This window comes from Astyanax mexicanus, chromosome 3, assembly GCF_023375975.1.
Source record: "Astyanax mexicanus isolate ESR-SI-001 chromosome 3, AstMex3_surface, whole genome shotgun sequence".
NCBI classification, from domain to species: domain Eukaryota; kingdom Metazoa; phylum Chordata; class Actinopteri; order Characiformes; family Acestrorhamphidae; genus Astyanax; species Astyanax mexicanus.
Genome location: NC_064410.1, coordinates 59,456,120 through 59,474,063, shown reverse-complemented (window position 1 = coordinate 59,474,063; position 17,944 = coordinate 59,456,120). Strand labels below are relative to the sequence as shown.

The 17,944-nt window shown below is 33.5% G+C and overlaps 1 protein-coding gene across 1 annotated transcript in view; it reads left to right on the top strand.

Annotated features, from left to right (window-relative positions):
• pdpk1a (3-phosphoinositide dependent protein kinase 1a) overlaps positions 1 to 17,944 on the top strand; it is a 34,206-nt gene that overhangs the window by 3,221 nt on the left and 13,041 nt on the right. Inside the window, exons 2-8 of the mRNA XM_022666654.2 lie at positions 5,729 to 5,941; positions 9,674 to 9,716; positions 10,486 to 10,623; positions 10,722 to 10,866; positions 12,181 to 12,278; positions 14,397 to 14,472; positions 15,486 to 15,554. Of these exons, the coding sequence (XP_022522375.2) occupies positions 5,729 to 5,941; positions 9,674 to 9,716; positions 10,486 to 10,623; positions 10,722 to 10,866; positions 12,181 to 12,278; positions 14,397 to 14,472; positions 15,486 to 15,554 (782 nt within the window). The remainder of the gene's footprint in view (positions 1 to 5,728; positions 5,942 to 9,673; positions 9,717 to 10,485; positions 10,624 to 10,721; positions 10,867 to 12,180; positions 12,279 to 14,396; positions 14,473 to 15,485; positions 15,555 to 17,944) is intronic.

Here is a 17,944-nt window from a genome sequence, read left to right as displayed (position 1 = left end):
ATCATTGTCTAGGCAGACATTAGCAAAATTAAACATAATTACTCTATTTAAATAGGTTTTTGTGTATCTTTAGTAAAGTATTTTTTTTGCTGTCTTTATCCTTTAATTTGGCTGCTTTTAAAATTCAAACATCGTACTTTTAACTCCTCTACAATGTTGGAAATCTGTTGTTATTTTTGGCTTGTGAGGGCTGGGTAAAGGATTTGTTAAACTTGACAACCACAAAGTAAAAAAAAAGTACTTGTGTGATTGGTTTCAGTCAAAAATGACTGACCTATCCTTCACTCTTAGCTTACGCCCACTGGCTCTCTGGCCTGCACTGTTAAAGTTAGACTTGTAAAAGACGGTTAATTGAAAAAAAAAAAAAAAAAAAAAAAAAAAAAAATATATATATATATATATATATATATATATATATATATATATATATATATATATATATATATATATGTAAATCCTGGTTTTAGGCTATTGTAGGTCTATTGTAGTGAGAAATGCTGCAGTTTACAGATTTGTATTTTTTTTTGCCTCTCGTTTCCGATCCTAAATACTGATTTAAACACCTCCCAGAGCTCTCAGTCACTGCACTGTATGTTCTTTTGTATCCAGTGAAGAAGAGGGTAAGCTCAGCAGCTTGTGATTAGTGTAATGTGTAGCTGTGGTGCGGCGGCTCTGAAATCACCGCTGCTCATCCCCTGTGATTTAACCAGGAATCACTCAAAACATGTTTGTGCTTTACCGCTTCACCAAAACACAGCCGTTAGGATGAGGCTACTGGACTTCTTATTTAATTTCAGTTCTATTTATGATCACAAATTTCTGTTTAACTTTCCATTGAAAGTTAAGAAGGATTCCTCTGTTGTTGCAAAGTTGCCGTTTTGGGTGACAATTATAATAATAATAAGAAAATATATACTAATAATATATACTACTAATAATGTATTATTATTGTACATGTATAAAAAATACAATTGTATACTTGAAAATAGATGAATGTTCAGAAAAGTGCATTAAAAAGTGTATGACTATCTGTCTGATTATTGATATATCTATCCATCTGTCTGCCTGTCTGTCTATCTAATTATGTATATAATTATCCTGTCTATCTATCTATCTATCTATCTATCTATCTATCTATCTATCTATCTATCTATCTATCTATCTATCTATCTATCTATCTATCTATCTATCTATCTATCTATCTATCTATCTATCTATCTATCTATCTATCTATCTATCTATCTATCTATCTATCTATCTATCTATCTGGATAGTGTCTGTTTGTGTCTGTCCAATTATTTATCCATTTGTCTGTTTGCCTGCCTATCTATCTATTGGTATGTGTAATTGTTGATCTGTCTGTCTGTCTGTCTGTCTGCCTGTCTGCCTGCCTGCCTGTGTGTGTCTATCTGATTATTAATATATTCATCTGTATGTCTGTCAGTTGATCTGTCTATCTATCTGTGTGTGTCTATATAATTATTTATATATTTGTCTGTCTGTCTATCTATCTATTGGTATGTGTAATTATCTATCTGTCTGTCTGTCTGTCTGTCTGTCTATCTATCTATCTGTGTCTGTGTGTGTCTATCTAATTATTTATTGTGTATGTATGTCTGTCAGTCGATCTGTCTGTATCTATTTGTGTGTATGTGTCTCTATCTAATTACGTATCTATTTGTCTGTCCGTCTGTGTGTCTACCTATCTATTGGTATGTGTAATTATTATCTGTCTGTCTGTCTGTCATTCTGTTTGTCCATACTTCTATATATTCAGTGATTGAGTATGAATAGTTGTTTTTTAGGATGTGCAGTGTCACAGGCTAATTCAATAAAACAATTACAACTTGCTTTATACAAATTATATGAATAATTCATACTGTTCTCATTTTACATGATTTATCTACCAGAGACAGATTATATCCACATGGTGTTACTTATTTTACTCCAATATTGGATACACAGAGTACATTATTAACAGAGAAATCCACAAAAATCTTTTTTTTTTTTTTATATTGCCACTTATAATCTTCTGATATTGTCCCACCCTATTGTATAAGTCTGGAATGTGGTCACTTTTGGACAGAAAGGATTAAAAGTAGTACAAAAGTATAATGTGTTATTTATGTTCCTTTCACAATATATAAAGCTGCTGTAGCACACTGAATTTATTTAATTATTTATATATTTATTAATTATTGTGAATGTGTCACTGTCATTTAGCTGCTGCTTCTTTTTCTGTTCTCTGAATGTACAGTGTGTACCGTGTTGCATGTTTTGTGAGACAGTGTGAAAGTGTGATGACGCGGTCTGAACCCCGACCCTTACCTTGTTTTTTTCAGTGTTGAGTAGTAGATCATTCACAGCTTTACACGCGTCTCAGAGCCACGCCGACCCTTCAGCACCCTGCTTCACCCTGATCACAAGTGTGTCTCTGTAGAGGATCAGAAAAAAAATAAAATCATGTGTGATTTGATCAGGGTGTTAAAAACTGCATGTAGAACAGAGATAAGGTAGCTTATACAGTCTGTACTGCATTGAGCAGTGAAATGTAAACTGAACACATATAATTCATATTTTGATTTACCATAGTCTGAAAAGAAGATCATATGTTTATTATAGTCAAACATAAATTTAAATACTTAATAAAGTTGTTCAATAAGAGGAGTGTTGTAATTTGTTTATTATACTAGTGCATCTCAAAAAATGTGAATATAATTGAAAAGTTACTTCAGTTTACATTGTGAAACTCATATTATATAGATGTATTACACACAGAGTGATCTAATTTAATTGTTTATTTATTTTATTGTTGATGATTATCGCTTAAAGCCAATGAAAACCCAAAAATCATTGTCTCAGAAAATTAGAATATTATATAAGAACAATCTGTACTTATATATGGCAGTGTGGGCTGGGTAGTGTGCCAAGTCCTGCTGGAAAATGAAATCCTCATCACCAACACCAGCAGATGACCTGATTCTTCAAATTATCACTGATTGTAAAAAACTTCAAGCAGTTTGGACTGTGTGTCTCTCCACTCTTCCTCCAGACTCTGCTCCCTTAATTTACAAATGAAATGTAAAATGTACTGATGATCAGTGATGGTTTGGACAGACATGTCTGCTATCTGCTGGTGTTGATCCACTGTGTTTTATTATCAAGTCTAAAGTCAGTGCAGTTTTGTTTTCCCACAAAATCTTACAGCACTTCATGCTTCTCTCTGCTACTGACAACTTTTATAGAGATGCAGATTTCATTTTCCAGCAGGACTTGGCGCACTGCCCACACTGCCAAAAGTACCGATTGGTCTTATATAAAATTCAAATTTTCTGAGACCTAAGAGTGCTCTTTAGGGCTGAGATTTGAAGTGACCCGGATTGTGTTGTTTGAGGCTGAATCTGGGTGTTTTTACTGTAACCCCGCCCCCGTGTTTGGGAGTTACGGGGAGGGAAAAGCCCCTCTGGTTTCTGTGGTGGGGTGCTGGCTCTGTGTGCGGCAGGTGTGTGGAAAGTACCAGGCTGCTGCATTAATAACAGAACCCTGACAGAACACTGCGGGGTTTACTGCTCTCATAAACAAATCAGCTGCTGGAGCTGGAAGTGCTGGTTCTGTATTTGCATGACAGTCGGGTCGGCGGGTTGATGGTGAGGTTAATGGTGAGGTTGGACTGGTGTTCTGATTTAAAGCGGGTCTTTGTAAGATGGGTCTGGCTTTAGAATATACAGCTCTGGAAAAAAATAAAAGCTCACTTAAAAATGATGAGTTTCTTTGATTTAACCAAATTGAAAACCTCTGGAATATAATCAAGAGGAAGATGGATGATCACAAGTCATCAAACCACCAAACTGAACTGCTTGAATTTTTGCACCAGAAGTAAAGGCATAAAGTTATCCAAGAGCAGTGTGTAAGACTGGGGGAGGAGAACATGATGCCAAGATGCATGAAAAAAAAACTGTGATTAAAATCCAGGGTTATTCCACCAAATATTAATTTCTGAACTCTTAAAACTTTATGAATATGAACTTGTTTTCTTTGCATTATTTGAGGTCTGAAAGCATCTTTTTTTTGTTATTTCAGCCATTTATCTCTTTTTCTGCAAATAAATGCTCTAAATGACAATATTTTTATTTGGAATTTGGGAGAAATGTTGTCTGTAGTTTATAGAATAAAACAACAATGTTTATTTTACTCAAACATAAACCTATAAATAGCAAAATCAGAGAAACTGATTCAGAAACTGAAGTGTTTTCTTATTTTTTTTTTTCTGGAACTGTAGATGGAGTGTTTTTATGATGGAGTATTTTTTATCACAGTTTTCATCTCATCTTGGCATCATGTTCTCCTCCACCAGTCTTACATAATGCTTTTGGATAACTTTGTACCTTTACTACTGGTGCAAAAATTCAAGCAGTTCAGCTTGGTTTGATGGCTTGTGATCATCCATTTTTCTCTTTATTATATTCCAGAGGTTTTCAATTTGGTAAAATGAAAGGAACTCATCATTTTTAAGTGATCTCTTATTTTTTCCAGAGCTGATGCACCCTAATGTGATAATTAGGGGTGGGTGATATGGCTCGATATTTCAGGGTATAATCGTGACCGATATTATACCCTGAAATATCGTGCCAAATCACCCACCCCTAATTATCACATCAGGTTATTACTTTTTTTTGCTGTTTTTAGCAAAAGAAAAATGCTTTTCTCATTTCCCATGATATATCTACTAGTGACAAATTGTATCTGTCCAGTAATATTTATTATTTTACTTTAATCCTAAATATATTTGGAGGTATTATGTGTGCATTATTAGTATCATGACATTCTGGATAATTGACGTATTGTATTCTTGAAATACCATTAAATATTGTGATATTATTTTAGGGCCATATCGCCCACCCCTAGCCGATATTATTGAGTACGATGCGATACAGCACACCACTAGTGCGAGTACTCTCTGAACTGTGAAACAACAACACAAATATTATATTAAATATTATATTACAAATATTTAAGTATTGGAAATAAAATAAAGTACTTTTAATAGTATGTACGTATTGATTTGGCTGATGATTATAGTAATTATAATAATGTTAATCTTTATTTTTTACATTATTTTATAATGCAAAATGTCTAAGCTAGTATTAATTTTACGTTAAAACACATTTTATGTTTCAAATTAATACACATGCGAGGGAGTATACTAGTGTAACTCTGTATTAATAATTAAAGTAAAATAAATAATATTGATTATTATTGTCAGTTTAAGACCAATTTATACTTTGATATAATAACTATAACTAACTGTAAGTAACTAAATAATAATATAAGGTAATTAAACTCTTTAAAAAGCAACAAATATTAAATTTTTACAAATATCTAAATATTGGAGTATAATATTGTTGTAATAAAACATTTCATAATGCAAAATGAAAGCTTTGATTCCTGAATAGCTCTTGCTTTTCCCAGAACTCCCAGCAGGTCCAGCTCCTTTAAAGGCTGGCGGAAAGGGCCGAGCTGGTGCTGCACCTGTAGAGCGGCGGGGCGCGTAAACAAGCGTCGCCCTGCCCCGTGCGGAAGCAGCGCTGCTTTATCAGCTGCTGCCTCACCGCTTACTACCCGCACTGGTTCCTCTTAGCGTGTGTGTGTGTGTGTGTGCGTGCATGTGTGTGTGTTTATGAGTCTGTGTGTTTGTGTAAAACGGCTGTTCTCTCCTCTGCCCTGTCAGTACGATGCCGCTCTCGCTCAGCCTGGCGTGGCCCCCTCGTGCCCCCCGGCTCCTCTCTGCGCACTGAGGGTCCGGCAGAGCCCTGGCTGCCCCCGGACCGGCACCATGGAGGGTCCCGCTGAGCCGGCGGCCCCAAGCCCCCAACCCCAGCGCAAGAAACGAGCCGAGGACTTCAAATTCGGCAAGATCCTCGGAGAGGGGTCCTTTTCAACTGTGAGTTATAACAGTTATTGTTATTGGAACTGTGTGTTTTAACCTGCAGTTTAGCCTTTAACCCTCCTGTTATGGTCCGGGTCAGTTTGACCCATTTCAAAGTTTGAGATCTAGAAAAAATAGTTAAAAGTATTTTTTTTCAGGATATGAAATTCTTCTGCTTGCATTTATTAGTGTAATCAACATATAATATGAAAATGGTTCATCTCAAATATTTGCAGTCACCCCCTGGAAAAAACTAAACTAAAACAAAATGGCAACGTTATGTTTTAATACTATGTAAAATTATTGTTTTTTTATGTTGGTCTTTTAAAAGTAATAAAGCAATGAAACATTAAAAAAATTGGAACGTGTATTTTCTTATGATAAATGAGAGAATTATCCTATTTAAAGCATTACCCGTTAGAGGTAAGGAACACAATTGCACTAAATATTGATAGAATAATTAGTAATGGAGTTATTAATTAAATATTTACACTGCTTGTAAGGATTTTTTTTGGTTTCTGACAACTTTTGGATAATTAAACATGCACCCGTTCAAATTAACCCCAGAACACCATCGCTGTTCCTGACAAATGAACATAATAGGAGGGTTAATACCAACATTATGTTTAGGACTAGTGGTGCTGTTTACCCTTGTTAGATCTTTTGTTTATACACACAAAAACACACAGATTACGACTGAGCTAAAAGTGCGCTTAAATACTTCTGAGTACAGTAAATCTGCTTAGATTTTGCAGAATATTGCCAAGAAATTTTGTTTTGGTGTTTTAAATTAATATACATGTGAGAATGTATACTAGTGTATTGCACAAGGGGAAAATATCCAATCTATGTATCAACAATTGAAGTAAAATAGATTGTATTGATGCAATACAAAAGTGTAATAAGACAGTTACACCCTCTTATAAGGTTACTAACATTTAATTATTACAAATATCTAAATATTGCAATTTTAATAAAATACTTTTTTTAATAATACACCTGAATTGATTTTGCAGAATATTGTAGTAATAATTTTAAACATTTTATAATGCAAAATTTAAAAGCTAATAGTAATTTTACGTTAAAAACACATACACATCTTGGGGTTTTAGGTTAAGATACATGTGAGAAAGTGTACTAGTGTGTTGCAGAAGAGGAAAGCATCTAATCTATGTATTAATAATTGGAGTAAATTAATTTGTATTGATCAGAAATCACCATTAAGCTGACAGATTTTGGTTGTCATGTAACACGTGAAGAACAGTGTGAGTTTTTCGTTATGTCTGAGGAATTGGCCAATTTATACTTTGATATAATAACAATGCATTAGTACAATAAGCTACAAACATTTAATTATTACACATATTTAAATATTGGAATTGAATTAAAATGCTTTATGATTTTTGGTTTTAACGTATGGTCATGAAAATTTGCCATGAAGGCATGGAGAAATCATGAAATAATGATGGAAGTTTATTGGTTAAAAAGTGTTTGAACCCTGTATTTATTATATAGGGCGTAATTATTGTGATAGGCCTGTTTAATTCAGTTTAATGCTGTAAGAAATAGCTTTCACACCACAAACAGTTTCCTGCTTTCTAGGAAACCAAAACAAACATCACCCCCCTCCCTCTAAACGTATACGCTCACTAAAACTGACTAATCTAATTTTTTGCCTCTATCTATGTCTATTATAACAGAGTGGTTCTTCAGGTATTCCTCAGTAGAAGCAGTGGCTGTATAATACAGTATATATGAAGAACATATGTGGGACAAAATCCATTGTTTAGTATTTAGTCCTCTGTGAGAAATAAAAGGAAAATGTTCCTTATCTGGGCAATATAACATTTTATATACAGTACCAGTCACAATTTTGGACACACCTTTTCATGCAATGTATAGTAAATGAATAGTGAAGTGATCTATCAGACTATGAAGGAACACATAAAGAATCATGTAGTGACTTAAAAACAGTGTTAAACAAACCAAAATACTCTGTGAAGAAGCTTTTAGATGCTCTTATCTGGGGAGCTGTTGACTTACGATTTCTGAGGAAACTCCTGCTCTTTCTTTCCTGAGGTGGTCCTGATGAGTGCCAGTTTCATCATAACATTCTTTGATAGTCTTTGCCAGTTCTTGCTATAATCTGGATTAGAACATTATTCAAATATTCACTATTCACTGTATACCTGTAACTCTACCTCTTCACTACTTTACTTTAACTGATGCTCTCAAACACTTTATTAAGAGGCAAGAAATTCAAGTAATTAACTCTTGATGAGTTCAGCACAGCTGTTAACTGAAAGCCTGAATTCCAGGTGACTCTACCTCATAAAACTGACTGAGAAAATCCAGCAGAGATGCGCAAAACTGTCTCTATCTAAGGAAGAGCTGCTACTTTAAAGAATGTAAAATGTAAAACATGTTCTTTTTTTGTTTAACACTTTTCTGTTTACTAAATAATTCCATATATAGTTTGGATGGCTTTAGTATTAAAATCTACAACGTAACTTGATATGCTTTAGAGAATGGTGATGTACAGAATGGTACAATATAATGAAAAGCCTAATGAGTATCAGTATTTGTTTATTTGTTAACACAAAAATCACAGAATGCTGTAAATGTAAATACTAGGGTTGTCACATTTAAGTTATTTGGTAACACTTTATAATAACTTTCATTAGTATACCATTAACTAATTATTAAAAATTGTTCTTTTTCACATTTTCAGAAACTAAAAAGTTTGTAAATACTAGTAAACACATCGGCAACATGAACTGCAATTGATAAACATTTGCCTGGTTTAAAATTCGTATTTACTAGTGATTTATTAATGTTCAAATTCTGATGAGCTAATGATTTGCTAACATTTTTAATATGAATATCCATACTGATAAACAAGTGTCATGTGTGAGCATTTGTTAATAATCAAATTCTGATGAACTACTGCGTTGTTCACATCTACTGATCATTAGTTAAACATATATTAATGAAAGTTATTATAAAGTGTTACCAGTTATTTTTGATTAATTTTTAGGGGAAAAAAAATAAAACAATTAACTCTGATTTAATTCCATCTAATCAATTTATCAACAATTAGTGATTCATTTATCTTGGAAAAGAGTTAGCTTAGCCAGTTATTTATTATGCCTAATCTGCCATTTTGGACTTCATAATAAAAGTCAGATCATGGCAAATCATATTAAAATGTGCTTAAACAATAAAGAACATCCAGTATGTTATTTTATTGAATTTGGACTTTACTAAGTATACTTTTTAATCAAAATATGGTCAAATATTTAAAATCTCGTGTTTAAGCTTAAGTTTAATTCCAATACACTCTAATAACTCTTTTAACTCTATACTAGTTATTCATTTCCTCATTTCTCAGAAAAAAGTATATTGAGTTGTGCATTTTAAAATACTTTGATGATGAATGCAATTTAATGTGATTAATTAGATTAGATTAATTAATCACAGAACATGTAATTAATTTTAGTTTTTTTTTTTATCGCCTGACAGCACTAGTATACTTATACTAAACAGCACATAATTGGGTATTTAAGCAATATAGATTGTTTTTATGATATTGTCACTATTAAGAAACCAATACAATTATCCCATACAGATTCTTTTTAAGCCCCAATTAACTCATTTTTTTCTCTACAAAAAGTAAAAACATTAGATTAAATCAGATCAAATGTTTTTATTGAATTCAGCTATTTTTCTTTTTTGTTTTTATTCCAGGTGGTTCTAGCCAAGGAGCTGTCCACAGGAAAGGAATATGCAAGTAATTACAATTTCACTATTACTACTTTTTAAATGTTATTAGGGGTGGGCAATATTATATCATATACAATATATCGTGACACAGAAATATCATGATATTAAAAATCCATATCATGATAATAGGGCTGTTCTGTCTTAAAAGTAGTCTATTATTTACTGTGAAGCTTTAGGTGTATTTATTGTATAATTGTTTTAGTTGCAGTTTATATGCATGCACTAAATATTCTGCAATATTTTTTGCTGCATTATATTATTTTATGCTATATTATTTATTTTGCCACATTATGATTATTCTGTTATACTCTTATACTATATTCCTGAAATGAATAAATTATTTTAGTTTCCCTATATCGCCAAGTATATCGTTATCACAAAAATAACCTGAAATATCGTGATATTATTTTAAAGCCATATCGCCCACCCCTAATGCTTATAAATATGCTTATCTAAAGTGTAAGTTTCTATTAATCTTTGTTGACTTTAAACTGTGTGTTCAGCTGTTTGGTGAAAAACCATCTCAAAAACAGCAACTTTTAATAGAAATCATTCTAAAAAAAAAAAAAAAGTTTGTTTCAGGTAATATTGGAGAATTTCTATTGGTACATTTCAAATACACAAATAAATATTCACTGTGTAATGTAAAGTTTGTGTGTTCAAATTATGTAGTTTACTTAAAGTCATCAGAAGTGGAGATACTGTTTTTTTTTATTGAAGATATTTTAATCTTTCATATTGTGTAATATCTTCTTCTGCTGCTGTTTTGTCTTCAGTTAAGATTCTGGAGAAGACGCACATCCGGAGGGAGAATAAAGCGCACTATGTGAAGCGGGAGAGGGACATCCTGTCCAGTTTAGATAATCCTTTTTTTGTAAAGCTGTACTTCACCTTTCAGGATGCTGAAAAATTATGTATCCTTTCTGTGCTGTAGTGAAGAGAACGCTGTGAACAGTGAAGTGGATAAAGTCCGTTACACTACAGTTCATCCTCCTTAACACTAACCCATCAGATTTTGGACTTAGTTATGCAAAGAATGGCGAGCTGCTTCGATACATTCGCAAAATAGGCTCTTTTGACGAGACTTGCACGAGATTCTACACTGCAGAATTAGTTAGTGCTCTTCAGTATCTGCATTCAGTCGGGATTATTCACAGGTAATGTTTTAATGTTGTATAAATATGTTTGAGTAAAATTAACATTGTTGTTTTATTCTATAAACTGCAGACAACATTTCTCCCAAATTTCAAATTAAATTATCATCATTTAGAGCATTTATTTGCAGAAAATGAGAAATGTCTGAACTAACAAAAAAGATGCAGAGCTTTCAGACCTCAAATAATGCAAAGAAAACAAGTTCATATTCATAAAGTTTTAAGAGTTCAGAATCAATCAATATTTGGTGGAATAACCCTGGTGATTTTAATCACAGTTTCCATGCATCTTGGCATCATGTTCTCCTCCACCAGTCTTACACACTGCTCTTAGATAACTTTTTTTTAACTCCTGGTGCAAAAATTCAAGCAGTTCAGTTTGGTTTGGTGGCTTGTGATCATCCATCTTCCTCTTGATCATATATTTTAAAGGTTCTTAATTTGTTAAAAACAAGGAAAAACATCATCATTAAGGGGTCTCTAGTATGTATACTATGGAAAAATATGCAGTACGCTTCAAATCCCAAGTTTATGATTATATGAAGAATTAATTGGCAAAAACAGGTGCTGTCCTTTAAACATTTTAATGAACTTTTATCTGTTATTGCAAATTAACTGTCATTCTCCTTTTCTCTTTATATATTTATAAATGTACTGAAAATGAAACCCCTGTCATTTTAGTGTGTAACATTGCACCAGTAAGAGCAGAGTGTGAAGGTTCAATTAGCAGGGTAAGAGCACAGTTCTGCTCTAAATATTGCAATGCACACAACATTATGTGTGACATACCAGAGTTCAAAAGAGGACAAATTGTTGGTGCACGTCTTGCTGGCGCATCTGTGACCAAGACAGCAAGTCTTTGTGATGTATCAAGAGCCACGGTATCCAGGGTAATGTCAGCATACCACCAAGAAGAACCAACCACATCCAACAGGATTAACTGTGGACGCTGTAAGAGGAAGCTGTCTGAAAGGGATGTTCGGGTGCTAACCCGGATTGTATCCAAAAAACATAAAACCATGGCTGATCAAATCACGGCAGAATTCAATGTGCACCTCAACTCTCCTGTTTCACCAGAACTGTCCGTCACCACGATAAATTATTGTGCTCTAAAACCAGGTGTTTCAGTTTATATTATGATACTATTTATTTTTATTATGGCATATTATCTTGAGCTACACAGTATTTTAAATGAAGATTTAAAACTTAAAGATAGTCTAAACCAGGCTTAATCCCAGACTAGGAAATTGTCCCTTTATGTTTTAAGTTTTGTCCATATTTGGGTGTTTTTTTGATCTGTTTTCTCTTTTTAAACAGGGATCTTAAACCGGAGAATATTCTGCTGAATGAGGAGATGCACATTCAGATTACGGATTTCGGAACAGCTAAACAGTTCTCGTCAGACAGCACTCAGAGTAAGCTGGAATCCTGCGCTGTTTTTCTGCACTGTAACTTCCCTCTTCTCCAGCCTGTGTTTACTCCTCTTACCTTACCCTCGCTGTAGGTCACTGATAAGCTGCCTTTTGTTATTTATAGATACATTCACCAACTGCCCCTCCACCCCCCCACACACACCTCACACACCACCACACACACACCTCCTCCTCCAGCACACAAACATCGTAAATACGGGATTTAGTGTTTGCATACATTTAACAAACTGAGAAAGAAAGAGCGGCGTGGACGCTCCCCAGAGCCCGCGCTGTGTTTACGCTCTGTTCTCAGTAAAGGTGGAGGAGCCGGCTTTGCTTCGGTGTGTTTTTGTCACGTCCACCAGGGTGTTACTCATTTTATTATTTACTTATTTATATATGTTCAGTCAGAGTTAACAGGTTATCACGTTGTGTTTATCTCAGTAATATACAAATTTAAAAAACTGACCAAGTTTACAGAGGCAGGTGACGTTTTAAGAAGTTTATATTATTTTATTTATATAATAATATAGTGTCGCTACTGCAGATTTCATAAGGCAAATTACATTTTACTTAGACTAAAATATGGATTTAATCTAAATTACTAAACTAAAATCTCTTGCTTTTTCTCTTTCCCTCCCTCTATTTCTCTCTCCCTGTCTTTTTCTCTCTCTCTCTCTCTCTCTCTCTCTCTCTCTCTCTCTCTCTCTCTGTTTAAATGTTATATTCATGGTTTTAATCATGTTTAATCACGGAATAGTGTTGTGTTTAGAAGGTAGATTACTTTTAATTAAATCTCATAACTTACACTTTCTCCCTCTCTTTCTCTGTAACTATCTCTCTCTCTCTCTCTCTCTCTCTTTCTCTTTCTCTATCATTTTTACAATTTTACATTCTTTTTTTTTTACATTTAAATAAACACTTAATTCACTCACTCTCTCTTTCTCTCTCTCTCTCTCTTTCCCTCTCTCTCATTTTTCCAATCTTAATTTTTTTTTTACATTTAAATGTTCATTATTAAACACTTAAGTCTCTCTTATTCTCTCTGTCTGTCTCTCTCTTTCTTTTTCTCTCTCTCATTTCTCCAATCTTACATTCTTTTTTTTTACATTTAAATATCCATTATTAAACACACAAGTCTCTCTCTCTCTCTCTCTCTATCTCTCTCTCTTTTTCTCTCTCTCATTTTTCCAATCTTACATTCTTTTTTTACTTTTAAATAAACACTTAAGTCTCTCTCTTTCTCTTTCTCTCTCTCTCTCATTTTCCAATCTTACGTTCTTTTTTTACTTTTAAATAAACACTTATGTCTCTCTCTTTCTCTTTCTCTCTCTCTCTCATTTTCCAATCTTACGTTCTTTTTTTACTTTTAAATAAACACTTATGTCTCTCTCTTTCTCTTTCTCTCTCTCTCTCATTTTCCAATCTTACGTTCTTTTTTTACTTTTAAATAAACACTTAAGTCTCTCTCTTTCTCTTTCTCTCTCTCTCTCATTTTCCAATCTTACGTTCTTTTTTTTACATATAAATAGCCATTATTAAACACTTAAGTCTCTCTCTCTCTCTCTTTTTCTATCTCTCTATCTCTCTCTCTCTCTCTTTTTCTCTCTCTATCTCTCTATCTCTCTCTCTCTTTCTCTCATTTTTCCAATCTTACGTTCTTTTTTTTACATATAAATAGCCATTATTAAACACTTAAGTCTCTCTCTCTTTCTGTGCCTCTTTCTCTGCCTATGTCTCTCTCACTCTCTCGCTTTTTCTTTCTCTCTGTTTAAATTTTAATCATGTTTTAATCATAGTTAATCGGATAATATTGTTGTGGTTAATTGTTTTTTTTAATGATTGAAACGAATTTAAAATTGAATTCCCTTTTGCACCATTATTAAATTAAGATGACAAAGTGTGATTAATCGTGATTTACAAAATGATGTTGTGATTAATTGTATATATTGTTTTAATTAATAGACTATAGATTAAATCTCATGACTAACGCTCAGTACTCCTCTCTCTCTCTTGTCCTCTCTCTGTTTAAATTGTATTTTTTTTAATGTTATGTTATTGTGATTAGTCCTATTAGTATTTTTTATAAAGATATATATTTTTTGTCTTTTTTTTTTCTAGCCAGAGCAAACTCTTTCGTCGGGACAGCGCAGTACGTTTCTCCTGAGCTGCTGACTAAAAAATCAGCGTGTAAAAGGTACATTTTAAAACTAAAAAATTCAGCACAGGTTGAAATATAAGGTGGAAAAAATTTAATCAATTTCAGTATAACTTGCTTTTTGTGTTACAGTATAGTTTAATAGTTTAAACATAACATTACATTTTTATACGAAATAAAAAGTAATTTTACCCTTTACTTCACTTTTTTTGTTATTCTGTACATTTTATACAATTTTCTCTATTTGTTATTAAAGACATTAAATAAATAAAATAAATAAATGAAAGATGTTTTTTTTATATAAATCAGACATAATTACTGACATCATCTCGGGATAACCCCGTCCCTTTAAGAAAGTAACCTTTGATTGACATCAGTGACATCACACAGTGACAGGACACTTTATGCTTCATGTTCAGCATTAATGAATGATATTATATTTCATATTTTAATATTTCACTTAATATTTCCCATATTTTCTCCATACTGAGTTTAAACAGGCAAAGCTAATTTTGTCCACCCTGTTGCAATAAAATATTACATTAATAAAATAAATAAAATAACAAAATCTAAATGTATCTTTGTAACAAAGCAAGAACAAACAGTCACTATTAAACCATGAACAATTGAGTATGTCTGCAACTCTATCTCAACCACATTATTATTATTTTTTTAAATAAAAATTCCAAATTTTGCTAAAATTGTCCATCCTGTTGTGCAGCTTGCCATAACAGTGTGGACAAGTGCATGACAGGAAATTAAAAGCAAAAAAAAAAAAGCAATTAAGATGAAAAACATGAATTGTGTGTAGTCTGAAATCTTGTAAATGTATTTTTATTAAAGTTATGAAACACCAAAAGGCACAGTATTCTGAAAATGAGCCAAAAATGGAATGTACAATATATACACATTATATTTTATAATAATCTCAAATCTCCAAATTTTTCAGCTTGGATTCTGCTCTTAAATGTGTTTTCTATGCGCATTTAAATCAGGTTTAGGCTATTAAAAATGCTTCTTTGTGTTTAATTTCCTCTTTTCTGTGCTTCCAGTTCAGACCTGTGGGCATTAGGCTGTATTGTGTATCAGCTGGTGGCCGGGTTGCCTCCCTTCAGAGCAGCGTAAGCCTTTCTTTACCCTTTTTCTTTTAAAATCAACATCACTTCAGTGTATCAAGCAGCATTGTAAACCCTAATGAGTTAAGTCTACTCAAATCATTTGAGATAATTCGTTGTCTCAAACGAATGAAGTTATGAATTAAGTAATTTATAATACTGTATGGAGTTAAACAAACATTTATCTTTACGTTCAACAGACAAACCACAAAAACTTACACTCAAAATGTGGTTTATCTGAAACACAACTTTTTAGGTATTAGAGTAACTATAGTACCATATTTTTCGCACTATAAAGCACACTTAAAATCCTTTAATTTTCCCGAAAATCATCAGCGCGTCTTATAATCTGGTGCGCTTTATGTATGAATTCTACCAGTCATATATTAAAGAAGCAGTAAAACCACTCTGCTAAGTTTCTCCAGCTCCAAGGCTGGAGCAGTATTAGCATTAGCCACCAACCGCACTAAGCACTAGCTCTTTTGCAGTTCAGAGGCGTATATTATCTGCCTGTAGCCTGCTGCTACCCCCGGCTAGCACTGCTAGAGCAGTATTAGCATTAGCCGCTAACTAAGGTAAGTGCTAGCTCTTACGCAGTTTAGAGACTAGTATATTAGACTGTAGTCTGCGTGTTTACCGTGTTAAAACAAGCTACATTTAAAGAACAGCTAGCTGATAGCGCCTTGGCTTGCCGAAACATTCAGGGTTCCTTAGTGTAGAGCTGTCGGGCGGCATTTACTAGTGCTAATCACAGCTATCACTAGCAGTTAGCTGCTAATGCTAATGCTGATGCTGCACCAAGCCTTAGTGGAAATCTGGGTCTAATGGAATCTAATCTTACTGTAAATAAGTGGAAGATCTTTAGTAACCCAAATAAACATTTTTAGAAGAGAAATCTGTGTAAATTAACATCCAGTGCTTGTGTATTACAGTTTTGTTTACTTAACTTAGCTTTACTTTACTTAACACCACCCAGCAGCGAGACCTGCTGAATTAGAAGGAAAATATGGCGACACCCTTGTTTCTTAATAGTGTTGCTTAAAATGCACCATATAATCCAGTGCATGAGTATGTATGAAAATAGACCAGATAATAGATGTCTATTTATGGTGTGCCTTATGATCCAGTGCGCCTTATAGTGCAAAAAAAAAAACTGTAGCTGTTTTTATAGTCAAAAGTTCTAAATTTAAGAGGCACCACAAAAAAATCGAAATAAACAATGAGATCAAAGTTAAGTTGAATTAAAATAGACTCTTAACAGGATGCAATAGATAAAGAAACTTACATTAGCAGTCTTTCCTCAAAATCATTAATTCATTTAACATCAATTAGCTATAGAGTGAACAGTATTGAGAGCACAGCAACACAGAATTACACAGAGTTACTATAGCAACTCAGAAAATGATGCTGCTTGTTCTTCCAGCCTACAACACAGAGACCAAGCAGTTAATCGTAATATATGATCTACAAGTTTACTAAAGGTAGCCCGGGGGAGGAATGACTACACACTGATGGTGAGTGTTAGTCAGAAACTGGAGGACACACCCATTATGCAAATAGAGAGAACTGTGTCAGAAGCCAATGGGAAGGAAGCTGCCAATGGAAACAGACTAAACTCAGTTATTATATCTCTGTTTAAATGTATATGTGCCCACAAATGTTCACTTAACTCAAAATAGTTGAGTTATGTCCAGTTTTATGTAAAACAGACTTAATTTATTTAAGTTTAAACAGCGTATGGAATAGAATATAGAATATAATATCTTTATTTGTAATTATACCAAGTATAACGGAATTAAGGTGCAATTTCTCCAGAGTCAGAAACAATACAATTTGAAAATTAAAGCTAAAATAAATGACCAAGAATGTATAAAAAATTGTAAAATAGCAAATTAAAGATTTATATAAAAAATATATAACAGCAAAAACAAACAAGATGCAAAATAAAAGTGGGTTTACAGTGTGTGTGTTGACTCTGTGCTCGGGGCACCGCGGTGTCAGAAAGGGGCCGTTGTTGTTATCACTGCATTTCTTCTCTTCTTTTTTGAATATGAAACATGGTGTGAAATAACAGGAAGTAATGGCTTTGGTGTTTATGACTTGTTTGTGTAGTGAGTCTGAAGGCTCTGAGAAAACCCCAACCATGCTGAGTCACGTGACCTGCTCGCCTCATGGTTACACTACAACCAGCAGATTGTCTCGACCGGCCGTTAAAAACACAACACTCGCAGCCATGTGACCCGATGTTCACCCATTCATTAAACCCAGGCTTTAAACAGAGCTCAGCACGGCTCAGTGTTATTTTGTGTGTGTGTGTGTGTGTGAGAGAGAAAGAGAGAGAGAGAGAGAGAGAGAGAGAGAGTTTCATGTGCTTGTTTTTGTTGTGTTTTTTTGTC